At 38.1% G+C, this 20416-nt stretch overlaps 1 protein-coding gene across 1 annotated transcript in view; it reads right to left on the bottom strand.

Annotated features, from left to right (window-relative positions):
• Window positions 1-17321, bottom strand: part of CUNH14orf39 (chromosome unknown C14orf39 homolog) — a 33233-nt gene extending 15912 nt beyond the window's left edge. The window contains exons 1-7 of the mRNA XM_062630772.1: window positions 16898-17321; window positions 16494-16550; window positions 13372-13498; window positions 6195-6284; window positions 1548-1735; window positions 1029-1071; window positions 522-642 (exon numbers count right to left, since the gene is read on the bottom strand). Of these exons, the coding sequence (XP_062486756.1) occupies window positions 522-642; window positions 1029-1071; window positions 1548-1735; window positions 6195-6284; window positions 13372-13498; window positions 16494-16550; window positions 16898-16946 (675 nt within the window). The 5' untranslated portion in view covers window positions 16947-17321. The remainder of the gene's footprint in view (window positions 1-521; window positions 643-1028; window positions 1072-1547; window positions 1736-6194; window positions 6285-13371; window positions 13499-16493; window positions 16551-16897) is intronic.
• Between the last annotated feature and the right edge of the window lie 3095 nt (window positions 17322-20416).

Genomic DNA, 20416 nt, shown 5'->3' with positions numbered 1-20416 from the left:
CTGTAGTGATCTCCTGTCTAAAATCAGCCAGTTTTACCTTGGGGTGTTTTTTACCCACACATTTATTTGAGGGAAAAGGGGAAGAAACTTACATGATCCTTACTGTAAAACATATTTAGTTAAACATATTCATATTAAAAAAAATTAAAAACCAGTAGGACCTGGGAAAGCTTGAGTTCTGGGGCTCACTAGGGATTGGCACTGCTGTATTTTGAAGTGTATTCCCTGGCTCTTGAGCTAGCACGAGTCACCATGACACAGTGCCTTGACGGAAATTATGATGTAAACTGAGGTCAACAAAAAACAAGCTTGAAGAGCCATTACTTTCATGAACCCCTCTTGTTTAAGAAAACATGTGTTAAGAAACCCTATAGAAACATAGTAACTAAGACTGGAATCATCATGTTGGTATGTGTGCTTAAAAATACACTACTTCTTTATGTTTCAGAAAATATAACTGTGCAATATATAACTACATGTATAACATGGGCTTATCTAAAATAAAATTAAAATACAGTTACCTTTTTTAAATAATTGATTTTCTTTTCTAATTCCTCAGCTTCTTTTTGTAGCTCAATGGATTCTTGTGTAGCAACTGCAGCAAGCTTTAACATTTCCTGTGTCTTTCGCCTCAAAGAAGCACTTCCATGTTACAGAATATAAATTGCCGCAATACTTTTTTAAGCAAACAATACTATCAGATCCTTGACCCCTTGATGCCTTAAGCATGAATGCTGGAGATGGAGAAAGCTCTGAAAAATCTACAAATCTAATGTTAATTAGACTTCTCCTCCTTAATGAAGCATTTTGACAGGTATATTGTTAAATGAAATCTTATTTTCTTCCCTCAAAATGATCTCATAAACTTACAGTGAAGCATACTATTACACCTTCCATTTTCTCACAGAGAAATGCTAATGCTGCCACTCTAAACATAAATATATAATTACTTCCTAAGATGAAACTGTGAAATGTAAATACAAACTTTTTTCCCTGTAAACTGTATATACACTACAAATCAAGGATACATCTGTAAAGCCCAGTCATTTACGGATTTAAAAGGAACAGGTTCTGCAGAAATAAAATTTCATTTCAGATGATTAATATACTGACCTAATTTTCTTTACAGATACAAGATAAATGAATAGATCAGGAGAACTTAATATACATAACAGAAATAGCAGTATACAGAGAGTAATGCCACTAAAAACACCCTAAAAAAATAAAACCATAAAAAATAAATTTAAAATTTTGAGAGGTGAGTTCTAAAGTAATTTTAGTACTTGTTTACCCCAAGAAGCTCAATGGCAAACCTCTCCCCATTACATTCAGGGTTGGAGGAAGGAATATTAGTATGTATATTCTAAACTCTTGTTCAAAGTCTGTTTGTTACAGTTTTTTATATTTTTTTTCCTAAAAATGGCATAACAAAAGGAAAGTCTTTTTATTAACTGTGGAAAATTAATCAGAGGATTTCCATACAGCACTTTTAATATGCAGTGCACTACCAATAGGCTCTACAGTAAAAGAATTTATAATAGTAGTACCTAGAATATCCAAGCAAGTGTCTTCTTTCAATTTATATTTCGCAGACTGTTTCAATACTCTGTTTTGGATTTCTTCAAGTTCTTTCTTTGTTTGGTAATATTTCTGTGCAAGAGCAGTTTCTGCATATTTTTCACGCTGTTGTTTTAACATCTCTTTATACTGGGTTATGTAATCCTCATACATTTTTCTATAAAAATACATGTCATTTAATTATTTTTTTATATGAAGATATTCTTTGTAAGAAAAAAATATTAATGGCATCAGCTCAACTAGGCTTGCTCCTGTTCTGGAAAAAAAGTTGTATTATATTTAATATACCACTATTTGGTTCTATTTTTCCTCTCCCAGCTTTTTTCCAAGGAAGACTGTACTGTATGTAACAAAGTATACACTCATGATGTAAAAAACAGTCAAACCTCATTGTTCTGAAAGGAATGTAGACCATACCATATCCAAAGGCAGCCTAGCAGATGAAAATGTTTTTTCCTTCTGTAATTATCATGAAACCCATTGCAAGTAAAGTTCTGTTTGTGTATATTGGCACAATTCCACTGGTTCTGGTGGAGCTACATCAGATTTACAGTAAAAGAGAATTTGGCCTAGCACTCATATTTAGAGCAGTCTGAAGCATCACTGAACTAAGAGCTGCCTCCAAGGAGATGCTGAGTGTGTGACCAGGGAAGCCTTAAACACACACATTAGTCACACTAGAACAATAGGACAACTCATGCTTAAGGTTAGGAAAACACTTCAATGTGCAACTGGCAAAAAGCCAGAATACTCAGCTTCTTGCAGGACTGCCCTCTAAATTACTGTTACACTAACATAATTTCACTGACATCATGTGAGTACATAGCTACAAATTATAGAAGTAGGTAGCACCAATTGATGTTCATGACATTTCTTAAAACTTCAAACTGGCTTTTGAAATAATTGTACTATAAAAACAAATACTATAACAAGTAATAGGATGTAACTCATCAAGATGAAAACTGATCAATATTATATTTGGAAAGAAAAGTGCTACTTCACAGAACAGCCACCTTCTTGTGTTAAATCAATTACAGTAACTATATTGGAAAAGACTTCCCCCCCCCCCCAGGTTTTCTCACTCAGGCAAGGAATTTACAGGATAGATCTGCTAACAGCAGATAAAATATTCAGCTGTCGCACTGGGATGAGTTTCTTACTACATCAATAATGCTGTTAGGTGTAACTTCTATTACAGGTAATTTTGAGTAAAAAAACGCATCTTTAGGGAAAGTTGAACAATTAACAATATAATCAAGAGACTGGTTCTTGTTCTTAATGTCATACACAGGTAATCTAAGTATAGACCTGCAGGAAGTCTGTATTTCCCAAGAGTTAACGATTAATAGTTTTAAAATTATGAACAGTAACAACCAATGTCCAATAGCAATATTCCTCTTTGAAATTGAATATCTGCTTAAAAATAAATTAAAAGATGACAAGTTTTAGAATGCTGGTACTCTATGCTCCTTACTCATGAAAAAAAAAGATAACTTTAGGCATATGCAAAATATATAATAAGAATTTGATGGTGAGCATTTATGCAGATGGCACATATTTATAAGGAGATATCACAGATACATAAATCCAGCATGCACCATTTACACAGACTAGTCATTTAACTGAGAAAGAAATATCACACAAAGTTGTTTGATGTTAGAATATAACAATATAAAATCATGGAAGTGAAGAAAATGTCATCCTCTAGAAAAAAAGTTATGTGAACAATAGAGAGGCAAATTTTAAAATATGAAGTTATTAGTATACCTGTAGGTTAGCCAGAACTTCCTTTATGAATAGCAACTAAAGTCAGAGACCCACCTCTTTAACTATACCATGAATAAAGCCTACATTAAGGAACAGTTCTCACGGCTTGTGAAGCATATGGTATTCCTCTTTAAAGAACCCATTTTACCTCAAACTGCTACTAATCATTTAAATGCAGCATGACTGAAAGGCAAACACTCCTGGCTGCCTGCTGGCAACAGAAGACAAAAAAATTTGTGTCCACATTCAATTGTAAAAGCTTCTACTCTTATAAAGGAAAAAAAAAGTCACAGGAAAAAATAGTAAGATCTTAATTTTCAAATAAAACTATACTCCAGGCACCAGTTGCTGTTAAGCTGACTGAGTTCAATACACTTCCTTAGGGGAAAGAAGTTGTAGATCAACACTGTGAAACCAAGGAACTGACACTCCCCAAACTTCATGCAGAAAATTACCTTGATCTGTTTGGTTTTCTACACAGATGGTCTTGGGAATCTGAGTTTATTGATTTACTGAATATTTGTGTACAGTGTACAAAATTTCCCAGGTATGAAAGATGGAAACATTCATTTCTACTTAATTTAGTAGATTCTATAAATAATAACTAAGGAACAAATAAATCTGCTGATATACAATTAAGAATATGTTACAAATAATATTTTAAAATAAAAGTAAGCAAAATAATTTGTTCTAGCAGGTACACTTCAAGCTTCTGAAAACAATCCTCAGACTTGACAGTATTTTCCACATATTGGTATTTATGGCCATACATAGTACAGTACAGTAGGGTACAGTACAGTATAGCATAGCATAGCAGTCTTGAGAAATTGTCACTATTTTTAATATTTTTCCTAGCTAATTCACATCCTCCAGTTCTCAGAGTTAAATGAAGTCTATTCAGAATTCAGCCTTGTTCACATTAAATTAATTAGAAATAGTCTTAGTCTAATGACAATTGGAAAAGGGAAGCACCCACAAAACCCCAGAACATTATGTGGACAGCGATTCATTCCTCTTTCCTTTCTCATATCATTTATTTTCAGGATGAATTTCCAGTCCATATAAGCATTCTTATGTGTTCTTGAAACAAATAATAATGAGGAAAAAAAAAGCGCTTAATTAAATGCAAGCTGATTTGCTCATCTTTTTAAAACATCTTCCCATCTAAAGCAGTATGTCCTGAGAACCTCAAATGCCAGGCTAAAAAGCATATTCAGTGCATAAAGTTCTAAATGTACTTATTTTTCTTCCTAATTTAAATATTATTCAGAATTTGTAGACTGCACATCTTGCTGATTTGAATATATTATTGACCACTTCAGTACAGAGCAACTATGTTTGACAGACCACTTCTGCAAACTATGTGAATTAAATTTACTTTATGATTTATAGTCATGATGTCTTATAATTAAGCTCAGGAAAACACTTTCATGATGGAGTTGAAATTAATAATCTAAAGAAGCAATTTAAAAGTAATGCTTCTTTGGCTTGTCAGCTCAAATTAGTGAAAGCCAAAATGGCTTATTCCTATACTCGTAGAAAGCCAATTTAGCCTTCTTTTTTACCAAATACAGAGCTCTGAACAGGAAGATGACAGATAAATTAGTTAATTAAAGGCTATCAGGCACGCTATTTCTGCTGTATTGGACAACTGACAAAAAGAACACTTCTAAAAGAACCAAAGCCAACTTTTTAATGACCTAGAGTTACACCTCTTTCTTGGTATTTAGATATCTAAGTGGATCTGCCATGATTTTTTCACCATAGGGCTAGCCAACCTCTTCCCCTTCAGAAGTACATCAGTGAAGGTGAGCAATCTCCGTACAATGAAGATGAATTTTACCTGAGTGCTAAATAGAACTTCAGTGGGTTAACTTGGCACAACGCATTTTGAATACTGCAGGGAAAATCTTTAGGGATTGCTCTTTAATCCATTGAATGTAGGCAGCTACACTGCACAAATAATCAGTTCATTCAAATGCAGAATGTAATTAATGCAGATGAAACACCTGAAATGCCACTTACTGAACAAGATTGAATTTACAATTAATACTGACTAGAATCTCACCCACTACTGGTCTTTAAATGGTTTTAGACCTGGTGGCTTTCCCAAGCTACTCACCTAGTTTTTAGAACCTATTACTGAATTTGCATGCTTTGTAGTTATTTTGAAGAATATACACCAAAATACAAATACACAAGTGAAGTATATTCTAATAATTACATGCAATTCATACTCACAAAGAAAATCATAAAATTATCTGGATGCTTCTAATTGTTAGCTTACTTAGTCTATATATGATTTAAAGGCTTAGGTTTAATTAAATGATGCTTCTGAAAAAAACATACACCCTGTGTATTTTCAAAAAAGTCTTCCCAAACCTGAATATCTGAAACTACTGAAATCACAGTATACATGAAGATAAGTCATAATAATGGCCAAAACAAATCATTCATAGATAAAATTTATATATGCTCTTGTAAATATGCTCTATTTCATATTTCTGGCAAAGCTGAAACATTCCTTGTCTTATTTCTTTGGCTTTTCTTGAGATTGTGGGCAACAGAACAACATTCTGAAAAAATATAATGCACATTTGGGAAGCAATCGAATTTGAAGAACCCATACTTTGAACCCATAACTTTATCCTATTCCACTGGTAACTCCGATATATCATATGACCTTATAATAATGTAAACCAAAAATTTCTTTAATTACTTAGTTATTTCCCTTATTCTGAAAAGTTTACAACAACTGTTTGATGCAGACTGCACTATCTTCGCTGATCAGTTTGGACTGGTTAGTAAGTATTATGGATAGAAACCTCATCTCACGTGATCAGAGATACCTCTCATTTTCTGTCGCTTCTTGTAAAGCTTCAAGTTCATTTTTCAAATATTCTTCATGCTGGCTAAGAATTGCATAGGTGGGCTTCCAGCTGTGAAAAAAAGTAAGAAAGCAAGCATGTAAGTGGTTCTTCCTAATAAAAAGCCATTCAGAAGTGAAGACATCAAGTTACTTCATCTAGCTTACTAGAATAAACAATTTACTTAATGTTTTGAAAGTCAAACATAAACAGGTTTAGTTAGACAGTTTTTACATTCACACATTTATTTTCTTCAGATTTTCAAGCTGAAAATTCAAGAATATATACATACAGAATGAACAAAGATTATAAAGTAATTTTTAAGGAACAAATAGAGTGAGCTTCACAAATTTCTGGAACCTACTGATAAGCAGCTAGGCATCTAAATCCACACATTAAGTACTCAGAACAGCACCATCAGTAAATCCTTTAGATGTGTTGATCTTGTTGGAGATGCACGCAGCTTCGTTCTCGTCAATACCACCAGCACCTATCTCATACCTAAATGCAAACAGCAGTCACAAACTCAGAATTTTCTCCATTTGCTAGTCCTACTCAGAAACCAGCCAGAAAGAGATGCTGTCTGTCAGTACAATAGCTCAGACACTGGGAGCACTGGTGTGTCATTTTGGAGTCACAGGTGCACATACCACCTCTTACTGACTAGATCTGAACTCAAATTCTGCCCCTACAGGAAAACACTCCGGGTGATAGTTAATGATAAATTAATGTCAGATGAGAACTGAACTTCAGTTGCTGCCAGGTAACATTCTTTTCCACCTCCAAGTCACCATCTACACGTATTTTCATATTTGATGCAGTTGGCACCTGGCTATACAGTATGTCTACACTGTTAAATGCACCCATTCCAGAAACCTGCCTCCAGACAAAAGGTGCTGAGTGGCTTTTACCCAGCTCGTAATTAGATTCTTCTAGAGAAAACTGATGGGTCCACATTCTGTAATGCTTAGCCTGGATCTCCTCTTATGTGGCTCCCCTACAGCCCTGAAACACAATAAATCCATTTTTTGTTCTTCCTCTGGCTTCAGTAGCCTTCTATAATATAAGAGCTACAACGCAGCCCACCGAAGTGCTTTTCCTACAGCGGGATGCTGTAGACTGCACTGGAAGCATAGCAACTTCAGGGAATACATGAAGGATTTAGGACTAATAAACAGTACATTCTTGACATCCAGGTAGCAAATATGCCTCTTCCTTGGATGCGGGAATGCTAGGAAAAACAGGCAGATAAATTCCTGATTCAAATGAAATTCAGATGTGCCCTTTAGGGAAAGCATATAATGGATCTTTTAAAAGAAAGAATCCTTCCTGAAAAAAAGATGGTATAAGAAGCATGAGCCACCCAGGCCTGGATGTCTCCTACACTCCCATCTGATTTTAACAGCTATCAGAAATGACATTTTCACAGAAAGCTGTAACTGAACAAATGGCCAAGTGTTGCTCAGTTAAAGACGGTAAGAAACAAATCCAGAAACCTCTTAATTTGTGTGCATGAAGTTTCTAAACATAAAGCAATACCTTAATAAGACTTAACAGACCCAAAGCTGTTGCGAGATGATGAGGGAAAGAACAGAAAAATGACTGAGGTCTATTGAGCTATAGGTTTAGGTGTTACTGACAAACACTCCGCTTGTTCAGAGAGGAAAACCCCTGTAATGACAACTTGTCAACAGGCAAATTCTGAGATGCTGGGAACTGAGATTCAGATGATGGCCCAATCATCAGAGCAGTCTGGGCTTGGGTAGGACAGATATCCAATTTCTCATGAGAAAAAAAAAATAAATTACATGCTCCCTCCAAGAGAGACTTTGTAGAAAAAAAAAAATAACACATCCTCTCTCCAGTCAGGGCTTAAAGTGATCCATAAATTCAACTTCTATATGGAGTACAAGCTACTCTTAAGGCAACACACACACCTACAATGAAGTTTGTCTAACTGGCACTATCTGTCCTAGGAAAACAACAGACAAAACCCAACTTTAGTAACACATACATAGATACTATCAAAGCTAAACACTGAAGAAGTAGAAGAAGGAAAAATCCATCAGGACTGAAGAGACTAAGTGAATAAGGGACAGCAGTTAAAGTTACATTTAAAGAGTTTCCTTGACAAGGAGAAGGACAGAAATGGCAATAGAGAACAAGGCTGCAACTGAACAAACCAAGTAATTCATTACTGGACAGGTGAGAGCATTTGGACAATCACTTGAAAGCTGGAATAAAACAGAGGCTAACTTAATGCAATTTCCATAAATGAAAAAAAGAACAAAGACCTGGCAACTGATTTGTTGAACTGAAGTCAAATAACTTCAAAGTTCAAGTGGTGGGATAACACAACATATAATCAACATTTGTAACAACAGTAAAGTTTGTCAACAAAAAAAAGCTGAATAAGATATCGCAGCATCCATTCAGGAAATTTAGCACTATTGGCACAAATTGCTTGACACCACTGTTAATTAAAAATGTTATTACAAAACGCTATTTCACCGTATCTACTGCAAATTCAGGAGAAAGCTGGATTTTAAAAGGCACATATTTTTTAAAAAGTAGAAACCAACATACTTATATAAAAATGTACTGGCACACAAACATCATAGTGATATTTTACTCAGAAAACTCCATGGCTTTCTTCAAAGGAAAAAAAAATAAAGCAATGGAAAAGTCATAGAACTTTTATTAATCAAAGTACAAACCATGTTGTGCATTACATTTTGTGTTCACATCGATTCTGAAGACATGCTAAAAACATGTGGAACAAGAATACTGTTTGTAAACACAAGGTGTACAGGATTGCAGTAGCTCATCTATTAGCTAGATAAATGAATCACTGTTTCACAGAGGTTCTTGGTAGCTATCACATTTATTTACCCTTCCTAGCTTATCCACATTAATATGAAAGCAATAAAAATATCCTGTAGCTTAGCTAGTGGAAAAAGACAATAATTTCTTTTACAAATTAGCAACATTCTGAGCTTGTCTGCCTTTTTTTTTCTTCCTTTTTCTTTTCTCACCACCGTTGAACCCAAATTTAGAAAATAGAAGATAAACAGTAAAACTGGAATTCCATCAGCAGTATTTCACCACTTCTTATTGTTCTGGGACCAAGAGTTCTAGTTTGAATCATTCAAGAAACCAATTAGAAAAATGTCATTACTTGCCTAAAAATATCTATTTCATTTTGGTCATTTTGTGCGTTCAGTTCTTTGCTACACAGACGATATCGATTTCTCTAGAAAACACACCAGTATCCCAATACTCTTGTCTCAAATATCATATTTCCTGCAGACCAGTTGAATATAAAAATCACATCTTTTCCTCAAAGTCTGCAAACATGCTTCACTATACTTATGATGTCTAGTAATCCCAATAAAAAGTTGGTTCTTTGAGAACTCTATTGACCACTACTGGCAATTAGTCAACTATGAAGCTAATCATGGCTCCAAAACAATATTTGAATTTACAAAATCAACAGTAGAATCACATCCAATACATAAGGCATATCAACTAGAATAAATTTTAGAAGCTTAAGATGATTCTACTGCGTAAGTGCTCTGTCTGATTTTACAACGAGGGCTTGTTTATCACAGTTTTCAGTATGCCATTAGATGACATTTTCAACAATTTCTGACAAAGTCTCTACTCTTCTGCAATCACTGTCCTTTTGTGAATAAATGTATTCATTAGTTAGGTCTCATTTTCTGTCTCTTTAAACTAATTCATTAATTATCCTTTGTAGGACCTGAGCCAAACCCCACTGAATTCAATGATTAAAATTTAGATCAAATCCTTAGTTCTACCCTTATTTTTTATTTCTTTATTTGCATCACTCAACACTTTATGATTCACCAACAGATCTACAACTTCAAAAGGTATCTAAGGAAATAGTATGAATGGTTTCAGAAACTTACAAAAGTGTTCATTTTATACCGCACTGGAGGCAAAAATTTAACATAAAAGAAAAAAGGAATTTTCTTGTCAAGGTCAATTTTTTTCCTAACTTTTTATGATAAAGCTATAAATCAGTATGTTATGGCAATTGATTCAAAGAGCTATCCACAGTATTCTTAATAATGTTCAGATTTGACAGAAGTCAGATGCATCCAAATATACAAAAATTAGTTTATAGGCTGGAGAGTATGGTACTCTGTCTGGGGACAGGTGAGCAGTCCACAGAGAGTTTGTGGGTCAGGGTTAAAGGGAATATAGCTATGGGAGACATTACTGTGAGGATCTGTTACAGACCACCTGATCAAGGAGAACCTGCGGATGAAGCACTCTGGAGACAGATATGAAAAGCCTCACACTCGCAGGCCCTTGTTCTCATGGGGGACTTCAACCACCCTGACATCTGTTGGAGGGACGGTACGGCCCGGCACAAGCAATCCAGGAGGTTCCTCGATTGTGTGGAAGACAACTTCCTTCTGCAAGTAATAGAGGAGCTGACAAGGAGAGGTGCCATGCTTGACCTCGTGCTCACCAACAGGGAAGGGCTCGTTGGAAATGTGACTCTCCAGGGCAGCTTTGGTTGCAGCAATCATGAGATGCTCGAATTTGAGATCCTCAGGACAGTGAGAAGAGCGTGCAGCAAGCTCACTGCCCTGGACTTCAAAAGAGCAGACTTTGGCCTCTTCAGGAACCTGCTTAGTAAGGTTCCATGGGATATAGCCCTAGAGGGCAGGGGGGGCCAAGACTATTGGTTGATATTCAAGGATCACCTGCTGCAAGCTCAGGAGTGTTGCATCCCAACCAGAAGGAAGTGCAGCAGGAGGGCCAGGAGACCTGCTTGGATGGATAAGGAGCTCCTGAGGAAAATTCAAATGAAAAAAGAGGTTTATGAAAAGTGGAAGCAAGGACAGGCGGCCTGGGAAGAGTACAGGGATGTTGTCCGGGAATCTAGGGACCAGGTTAGGAAAGCTAAGGCCCAGTTAGAATTAAACTTAGCTAGAGGTATTAAAGATAACAGGAAGGGATTCTACAGGTATGTAGGAAATAAAAAACAGACTAGGGAGAACATAGGCCCCCTCAGGAAGCTCTTGGGAGAACTGGCTACACAGGATTTGGAGGAGGCTGAGGTTCTGAATGACTTCTTTGCCTCGGACTTCACTGGCAAAGGCTCTGACCAAACCACCCAAGTCTTGGAAGGCAGATGCAGGGACTGTGAGAATGAAGACGTTGGGCCCACTGTAGGAGAGGATCTGGTTCGAGACCATCTTAAAAATCTGAACGTGCACAAGTCCATGGGTCCTGATGAGATCCATCCACGGGTCCTGAAGGAGCTGGCAAATGAAGTTGCGAAGCCACTGGCCATCATATTTGAGAAATCATGGCAGTCAGGTGAAGTTCCCGACGACTGGAAAAAGGGAAATATAACCCCCATTTTCAAGAAGGGGAAAATGGATGACCCAGGGAATTACAGACCAGTCAGTCTCACCGCTGTGCCTGGCAAAATCCTGGAGCAGATTCTCCTGGAAGGTGTTCTAAGGCACAGGAAAAACAACAAGGTGCTTGGTGACAGCCAGCATGGCTTCACTAAGGGGAAATCCTGCCTGACCAATTTGGTGGCCTTCTATGATGGGGCTACAGAACTGATGGACAGGGGTAGAGCAGTTGATGTCATCTACCTGGACTTGTGCAAAGTGTTCAACACTGTCCCACATGACATCCTTGTCTCTAAATTGGAGAGACATCAATTTGATGGATGGACCACTTGGTGGATAAGGAACTGGCTGGATGGCTGCACACAAAGAGTTGTGGTCAATGGCTCAATGTCTGGCTGGAGACCAGTAACGAGTGGCATCCCTCAGGGATCGGTGTTGGGGCTGGTCTTGTCTAACATCTTTGTCACTGACATGGACAGTGGGATTGAGTGCGCCCTCAGCAAGTTTGCCAATGACACCAAGCTGTGTGGTTCGATTGATACCCTGGAGGGAAGGAATGCCATCCAGAGGGACCTTGACACACTTGTGAGGTGGGCTGATGCCAACCTCATGAAGTTTAACCATGCCAAGTGCAAGGTCCTACACCTGGGTGGGAGCAACCCCAGGCACAGCTACAGGTTGGGCAGAGAAGAGATTCAGAGCAGCCCTGCAGAGAAGGACTTGGGGGTGTTGGCTGATGAGAAAATGAACATGGGCCGGCAGTGTGCACTTGCAGCCCAGAAAGCCAACCGTATCCTGGGCTGCATCCAAAGGAGCGTGACCAGCAGGTCGAAGGAGGTGATCCTGCCCCTCTACTCTGCTCTTGTGAGACCTCACCTGGAGTATTGTGTGCAGTTCTGGTGTCCTCAACATAAAAAGGACATGGAACTGTTGGAACAAGTCCAGAGGAGGGCCACTAGGATGATCAGGGGACTGGAGCACCTCCCGTATGAAGACAGGCTGAGCAAGTTGGGGCTGTTCAGCCTGGACAAGAGAAGGCTGTGTGGAGACCTCAGAGCAGCCTTCCAATATCTGAAGGGGGGCTATAGGGATGTTGGAGAGGGACTCTTTATTAGAGACTGTAGTGACAGGACAAGGGGTAACGGGTTAAAACTTAAACAGGGGAAGTTTAGATTGGATATAAGAAGGAAATTCTTTCCTGTTAGGGTGGTGAGGCACTGGAATAGGTTTCCCAGGGAGGTTGTGAATGCTCTATCCCTGGCAGTGTTCAAGACCAGGCTGGACAAGGCCTTGGGTGATATGGTTTAGTGTAAGTTGTCCCTGCCCATGGCAGGGGGGTTGGAGCTAGATGATCTTAAAGTCCTTTTCAACCCTAAGCATTCTATTCTATTCTAGTCTAGTCTAGTCTAGTCTAGTCTAGTCTAGTCTATTCTATTCTAGTTTCTTACCTTACTACTTGAATACTTTAGCATGCTCCAAAGACAGTACCTGTGTGATCTCTGAAAACTGTTGAGTCTGATTATAAAAATCTACACCAAACTTAACTAGTCTGGTTTTCTATAATTTACTTTTTCAGAGGATGGGCAATACTGCAATTTTTGTACCTAGTGATATGCAGCTTGAAAAAAAATAAGAGAATACTAAAGTTTACCTTAGTATCATTCCTGTCAGAACACACACATACATATTTTTACACTACTTCCTCACTGACTTTCTCAATACAATGCATAACCCAAACTTTAAGCTGTTAAACTTACGCTTTACAGCTCTCCTTACTACTCTCATTTTGCTGGTGCAAATCAGCAATTGCATCATTGCTGTTGTTTATATCTTCCTGCAGCCTAGTGATTTCATTCTTTTTTTCTGTGATTTTTGCAGTATACACTGAAAGTAAAAAAAAAACAACATTTTAAGCATATGTATTTTTAATATATCCGTGAAATAAAAAGTCTACTTTCATAATGATTAAAAATTTCTTCAAAAATACTTGATCTCAATATCACCAGATGAGTGGACAGTCTGCAATTAAGAAAAGCAACAACAAAGTGAGAAAAAAATTTATGGAGTTTTCAGCTGTGTGGTACCTTAATTATCATTTAATATTATGAGACTGACTTTGGAAGAAGTATTTGTGCTGTTTCCACATCCCAGTCTGTAATTTTTTGGAATCCACAATGTTTGCAGATACTAGAAGTAGCATGCAGGGAAACCAGAATGTAAGCCACTTTGCTCTCAGCAGTGCTTGCAACTGGGGAGACTGACTGGTGTAAAACAGTTGCTTTGAGATAAAGGTCTCTTTGAAACACTGGTTTTCTTGAAGTCCAGAAGCACAAATGTTTTGAATGGAAAAGCTGACCACAAAAATGGGAAAATAAAAACATCACTAAAGGAGTATAAGAAAACTATTATATTATTATAAACAGAGAAACTGAAAAGGAGAATTTATTCAAGGTGGGAATGTGTCGTGTATAAGAAATTAATATAGGAGACAGGTTAATTAATGAGAAATTGCATTGTAACAACAAATCTTCAAGCATTAGGGTGTTTGTGGAGATTCTTAACACAGATTCTTAATTCTGTCTTTTCTAAAAGCAGGCAGTTAACATTTTCTGAATGAGTGGTCAGTAGAGACTCCGTATTGTGCAACACGATCAGTGTTCTCTTTCACAAGTAAAAGCTGAGAGCTATCATACATGCTCACACTGAAATGCAATGAGTGCAACTGCGTGCACTTTTTTTTTGTCTCTGCACTGTTTATTATTTTTTCATACAAGGTTTCAGATTTATTAGTACCAAAACATCCTTTGCCACCACTGCTGCCCTGAAGTATTGTATGCCAAAGCTGGTGGCCCTAAACTGAGGTCAATCACAGACATTCTGCCCTTTTCATCTACTTAACCAGGAAGGGCATCATAGTTATGAGAGATATAACTTGAGTTACCTGACCTACTGCTCTAGAACTTCAGGTCATCCTGAAGTTTGGGTCTGGTTCTGCGCTACTTGCTATATATTTGCTTTCAATGCCAGTTGCATTTATACTGAAAAAAAAAACAACCCCAAATGCACTTCTCAGCGAAACATCAGTCAATGAAAAGCAAGAGTTATATTTTTGAGATATCCTGAAGATCTTCAATATCTTAATATTTTCAATATCTGAAGTCAGTAAATTGCTGTTACTTAGCACAAAGTGCAGCTTTTGGACAACTGATGTAAACTTCATTTTTGTTAAAAAAAACAAAACAGGCATATTTGGAAGTAGCCTGCAGACGACATTTTGAGATTTACCAAGATATAACTGTATTAAGAAAATATCTATTCCATAAGTAAAGCAATGCACTTAACACTTAATTTAGCATTTTTGATTGATGAGCACTTTTGTGACCAGTATGGGTTGTTCTACTTGGCCTTTGCTCTTGCAAAGACCTTGTGGATGAGATCCATCTCACCCAACTTTACAATGCAGGCACCTACTTCAAAACTAGACATCCCCAGCTACCAGTACACTCAGCAGAGTGAAGTGGACATTTTTTAAAGCTTACTTTCTCTAACCTACTTTAAACACTCTCTTCTGGATAAGACAAATCACACCCTGAAAGTGCCCATTTCCCTCCACTGGTCGTAAAGGGACTCTAGCCAAAAAGCCTGCCAAATCTCACACTAAAAGCCTGAGGCTGAATGCTACAGCTGTTTCTCTGCCAAGTAATACTCACACAGAGATGAAATTCAATCAGTGGAACTATTTCTGGGTAGATTTTTGAAAGATTTAACCCAAACTTTTAGAAGTCTGAGTGCTGGTTCATACATATTTAGATATCTTGAACATTGAAATAGCTGTGCCATGTTATTACACAGCCTTTGGATTTTTCCTAGAAGCATGCTCATCTACCATAAGATTGCATAAATGTTAAGAAAAAAAATAACTCTAAGGTTCAATTATTTGACTGGAAAGTTAAAAAACAATTCTAGGTGTTCCAGATTTAGTGTTACAGATGGTTTAGTGTTTAAGATGCTTCAAATCAGTATTGATAATCTTCTTAAACAGTAAGTACTTTCTTGCACATACCATTCAAGATTATTAGAGATGTTGCCATCAAGAGGAACACCAATTAGACCAGAATTCTCTCTGTTCTTTTACCTGAAGGTTATGAGCTTCAATATCTACCTATGAAGTACCAGTGATGAACACAGATATCCTCAGATCGCATAAAGAATAGCTTCTCTACCCCAATAATACTTGTGATTCCACACAGTTGCATGGTAAAAAAAAAAAAAAATCAGTCCAGAAATGAGTCAATTGTATTAAGCGGTCTGTAAGTCCTGGGAGAAAAAAATCTGATGTGGAGTAAGACTTTTTCATTGGGTTTATTATTTTGAATTTCAAATAAAATTACTAGCTGCTTGATGGCAAAAAAGAAGAACCAGGCTTGAGTAGGTAGTAGCAACTGAGAGAAGTTTCACTATTTTAAGAGAACAGAGAGAAGAAGCAGTGAGGCAGAGGTCCAAATCTGGAAAGAACAAAAACCATGAAGGAAGAAAGGAAGGCAAGTGGCAGATGTATTGAGTAAGCACAGCTGAATCAAAGAACTGCCAGTGACTGCGAGGAGCTAGAGTAAGAGCAGGAAATGGTGCAGCACGAAACTGGCTGTCCATGAGACAGCTGAACAGCATCAGCTAAAAGTTGCAAGCAAAAGCAAAGTCTGATAGGGAGAATGAGCAAGCATTGATGGCAAAAGATGAGGTAGGGTGAGAGCAGGACACGGGACAGCTTTCATTACTAGGCTTGCTTCCGCCCCTGAAACACAGTATATGTATACCGGGACTAATAAAACAAAAGCAGCGTGTTCAGTGTCTAGTAAAATGATAATTTATCACTACTCACAATTTATCTGTTGATTCACATGTTCCTTAGCATAAGAAGTTTGTTCTAGCTGGAAAACTAAGAAGAAAATAAATGCTTTTTTTTTTGTGTATATACATATATATATATATACACACATATATACAAGTTGATCTGCGAAACAAATGTATGTTGTACAGAATTAATTGCACAAACACCGATTAGAAAAGATTTGAACAAAATACCTAAATAGCAATTTTACTATTAAATAGCAGTTAGTACCCTTTTCCATGACCTCACAATTAAGAGAATATTACATAGGCAAATATCAAGACCTTAATACTGTAAAAGTATTTGAACTTAGTATTACTGTTTAAAGTAGAAAACATCATAATTTGTACTGCATTCGTAATTATTAATCTAAAATATATGACAAAATTACATACCAAACTCAAGCAGAAGTTTGTCTAAGTTGCTCAGAACCCTGTCACTCATTGTGCAAGCTACAAAAGAAAAATGCAATTCGAGTATTTAAACAGTCAGAAGCTTTACTGATACAATGAAAAAGTCAAAATTGCAAGACAATACCATACATTTTAAGATAAAAGGGAGGAAAAAAAGTTTTAAATGCATTTGAGTTACTATCTAAACCACTTCAGTGGAACCAAATTTCTCACTAACAATGGCAATGCACTCATAGAAAGTTTAAAGCACAGTTACAGAAAAAAGGAGGTATATCATAAAAGATAAACCTTTTATCCTGCAGCAGTTCTATCTTTGAGAGGCTTAATGTTCCTAGAAAATTTAGAATGCAAGAAAAGATGCTTGAGTACAAAATGTACAGCCTCTGATCCATCAGTTTTTCTAAGCATACAGACAGCAATGCTGGTAATGGAAAAGCTACTCATCCATTTTGTACACTCCTCCTGTAGCAATTGCAAAATACATTTAAATAAGAAGGTATATGCATAAGTGATTAAAGGCAGAACTCATATACAATAGAAAGCAGATTATTACAAATTCATTCTTCTGTTTGTAGAGCATTGCTATGTGCAAAAACTCAGTTACGGGGTTTTTAAAGAGTTTGGGATTCAGGTAGTCTTCTAAAACAGATCCAATCAACATTTTATCAGAACATGCTGAATACAGCTTGCTAGCTCAGATATACTCAATATTAAGCAAAGTTACCTGGTACTTAATTGTGCCACAATGGCTTCCCCATACCCTTAGCACTGTGTAAGAAGTAAAGCCACAACAAATTGGTCATAAGGATGAGATCCTAATCTGGGATAAAGTGAAACAGAAAACAACTGCAGAATTTAACTAAAGTGGCATTAAGGCTACATGCTGTAACACTGAGACTGTGAAAACAGAAGCAGATGGGGGAGCATTTAAAATGCTGGATGTTTGGCAGAAATTAATTTGCCTACCAGTTAAGTGAGGATCAGAGCATCCAATCCAAGTGACTGGATTAGTATAGGCTGCAATAAAAACTCTGAGAAAGAGATAATAGTTTTACCAAATGTATTTAAAACCTTGGATTCCTAGTGCCTGGAAACACTCATTTCTGAAAATACTAAGAAAAAGATGAAGAAATACTACCTCGAGCCACAGGTGAATGCAGAATATTTTTGCTTTTACACAATGCAAAAGAAAATTCTAATTCCTTTGGATGCAAAATTAGCTCGGAGCATACATAAACATCTGTCTCTAGAAACTGTTTAACGATGTTCGTTAGTTGTTTCCCTGACAGTTCCCATTAAAACTGCAAAATATTGTGGCATATACAGAAGCTACACAGATGAAAGCAAAATAAAAAGCACAAAACATTAAACAGCAAAGAATTTCTACTCATTGGTTTATAAATCACAGCACAAAGCTGACCAATAGAGCAGACTATACAGCCACATATTATTAAGATACATATCATTCTATCATCTAGCCACTAAGACAGTTACAGTTAATTTTAGGTTTTGAATGCTTTTTGATAGAAAAAAACAGAACTAGAGTGTTTCATTTTTTTCTGTATCTTTACAATACAATTTATATAAAGGCTAAAGTTGCAGAAAATGACAGTGCTTCTAAAAGTACACATATGTAAAATACCTGCTATATTGGATATTGTTAAAATGAAGTAACATAACAGCAAATGACAAACGTCATTCTGTATTTTGAATTATGATGATACATACATCACTAGTAGAAAGGGCTGAGAGATTCAATTGCACTAGTGATTCATAGGATGCCTGCAGATTTTTAAAACAGCAGTTAACACCAGCCTAAAACAGAAGACATCTAAATATTGGACAGTTGATGACTTCCAGATTATGACTGTAGTAAAGACTGATTCTTGGTGCTACTGGAGAAAAAGCATCATCAAATCATTGCCCAACCCTGGATGACAAATTCAGAGGATGTTCCTATATGCAACTGTTATTTTTGTTAAAGAGAAATAAGTAATGTACAGCAATGGGAACACAGCAGTGAAAAATACCCACAATCTACTACGTAAATTTCTTCCTTAAAACCAAACATGCAATTCTACCCACTGTCAGCTTGCAACAGTATTAATTTCTGTTGGCTTTATATAAATAAGTCCAGCAGGGCTCTTTCAAGAGCAAGCCGTGTTTTGTGTGTGCTATTCACTACTTTTAAAGACCCTCTGAAGTGACTGGTTGGTTCTTCTTGAATTTTAGAAGAGTTCACATTTCTGTACTAACTTCTCTTTTTTAAAAAAATGCCTCTCATCGTGTTGTTTATGTTTTTCTGCCCCTCTTTCCAACACTGCTTTTAGGAACCCAGTGAGGAGATCTGAACCCTGTGGCAAGACTTGAGCCTGCCTTCAAGGGGAAGACGTGCCATTCTTTCTCAAAACCTGCTGCCTTTTTCACTGTTTCTAACATCACTGGAGCCCTTTCCTGACTGGCAGAAATTCCATTTATTATATCCAAATTAAAGTAATCGTAGGACACTCCATTTATGAAGTCGCTGCTCCTGACACGTTTTGAAGTGCATTGCCAATGTGCCTTCATTACTAGCTCCCTTATGTACTGTGCCTTCATTACTAGCTACCAACGTGTTTACTGACATGTATGTCAAGCCCTCAGAATATCAAAAATCTTCTGGATTGCCATATTTTACTCACTCAGGCACATATCAAACAAATGGCTATTGCTGCAAATTATTCCCTAAATTCTTGGAATGTAAAAACAAACCAATTTTTGTCAAAATGGTAGGGGGAAAAACTCATCCTTTGGAATACCAGTGGGGCAGCGCCACAAAATGGCGGTGTTAAGGCAGGAGAGCGAGTCCCCCTGGCGGAGGGGTGTCACGGTCTGGGGCTGTGAGGTGACCCCTCTGCATCCCGGGTGCCATCAGCACTGTGAAAGCGACCAGGGCGTGGTGTCCCTGTACGGACTGAGGCGCTCCCGGAAGGGGAAGGGAGAGGAAAGGCAAGACAGCCGTCCAGGCCGTCACCCAGGGTCGTCAGGCGGAGGGGGCCGGAGCATGGCTACAGCCCCGCTCGCTCAGCTTCGTCCCCGCGGTCCCGCAGTGGAACAGGGGCTGCGCAGGGTCGCCGCCAACCTACCCCGGGAGGAGCCCCGCACTTAGGGTGAAGGGCTTGCTTCAGGCCCAGCGGGGCCGGGCACCGCTTCGCCGCTCTCCCTCACGGCCAGCTGCACCTCGCGCCGCAGAGAGGCGGGAAACGTCCGTGCTGCTCTCGCGGCCCTGGGCAGCGGAGCGGGGAGGCGGCGGGGAGGCGGCTGGAGGGTGCGAGCCCGGCCGGAGCGTGCGGAGCGGGCAGCTCAGCCCCTCAGTCGTGCTGTCACCTCCCCGCCGCCGCCCCGCCGCGATCCTTGCCAGGGCTGGGTGCGGCAGGTGCCGGCGGTGGCAGCTGACGGCTGTCGGGCTCTCCGCTGCGAGCCCTGGAGCCCTTTCACCTGCGGGGAGAAGGGGCTGAGGCC

Source organism: Pezoporus occidentalis, unplaced genomic scaffold (assembly GCF_034315485.1).
Source record: "Pezoporus occidentalis ecotype Australia unplaced genomic scaffold, CSIRO_AGI_Poc_V1 ctg36, whole genome shotgun sequence".
NCBI lineage: Eukaryota > Metazoa > Chordata > Aves > Psittaciformes > Psittacidae > Pezoporus > Pezoporus occidentalis.
The sequence above is the reverse complement of the archived record's forward strand: the minus strand, read 5'-3'. Positions and strand labels throughout refer to the sequence as shown.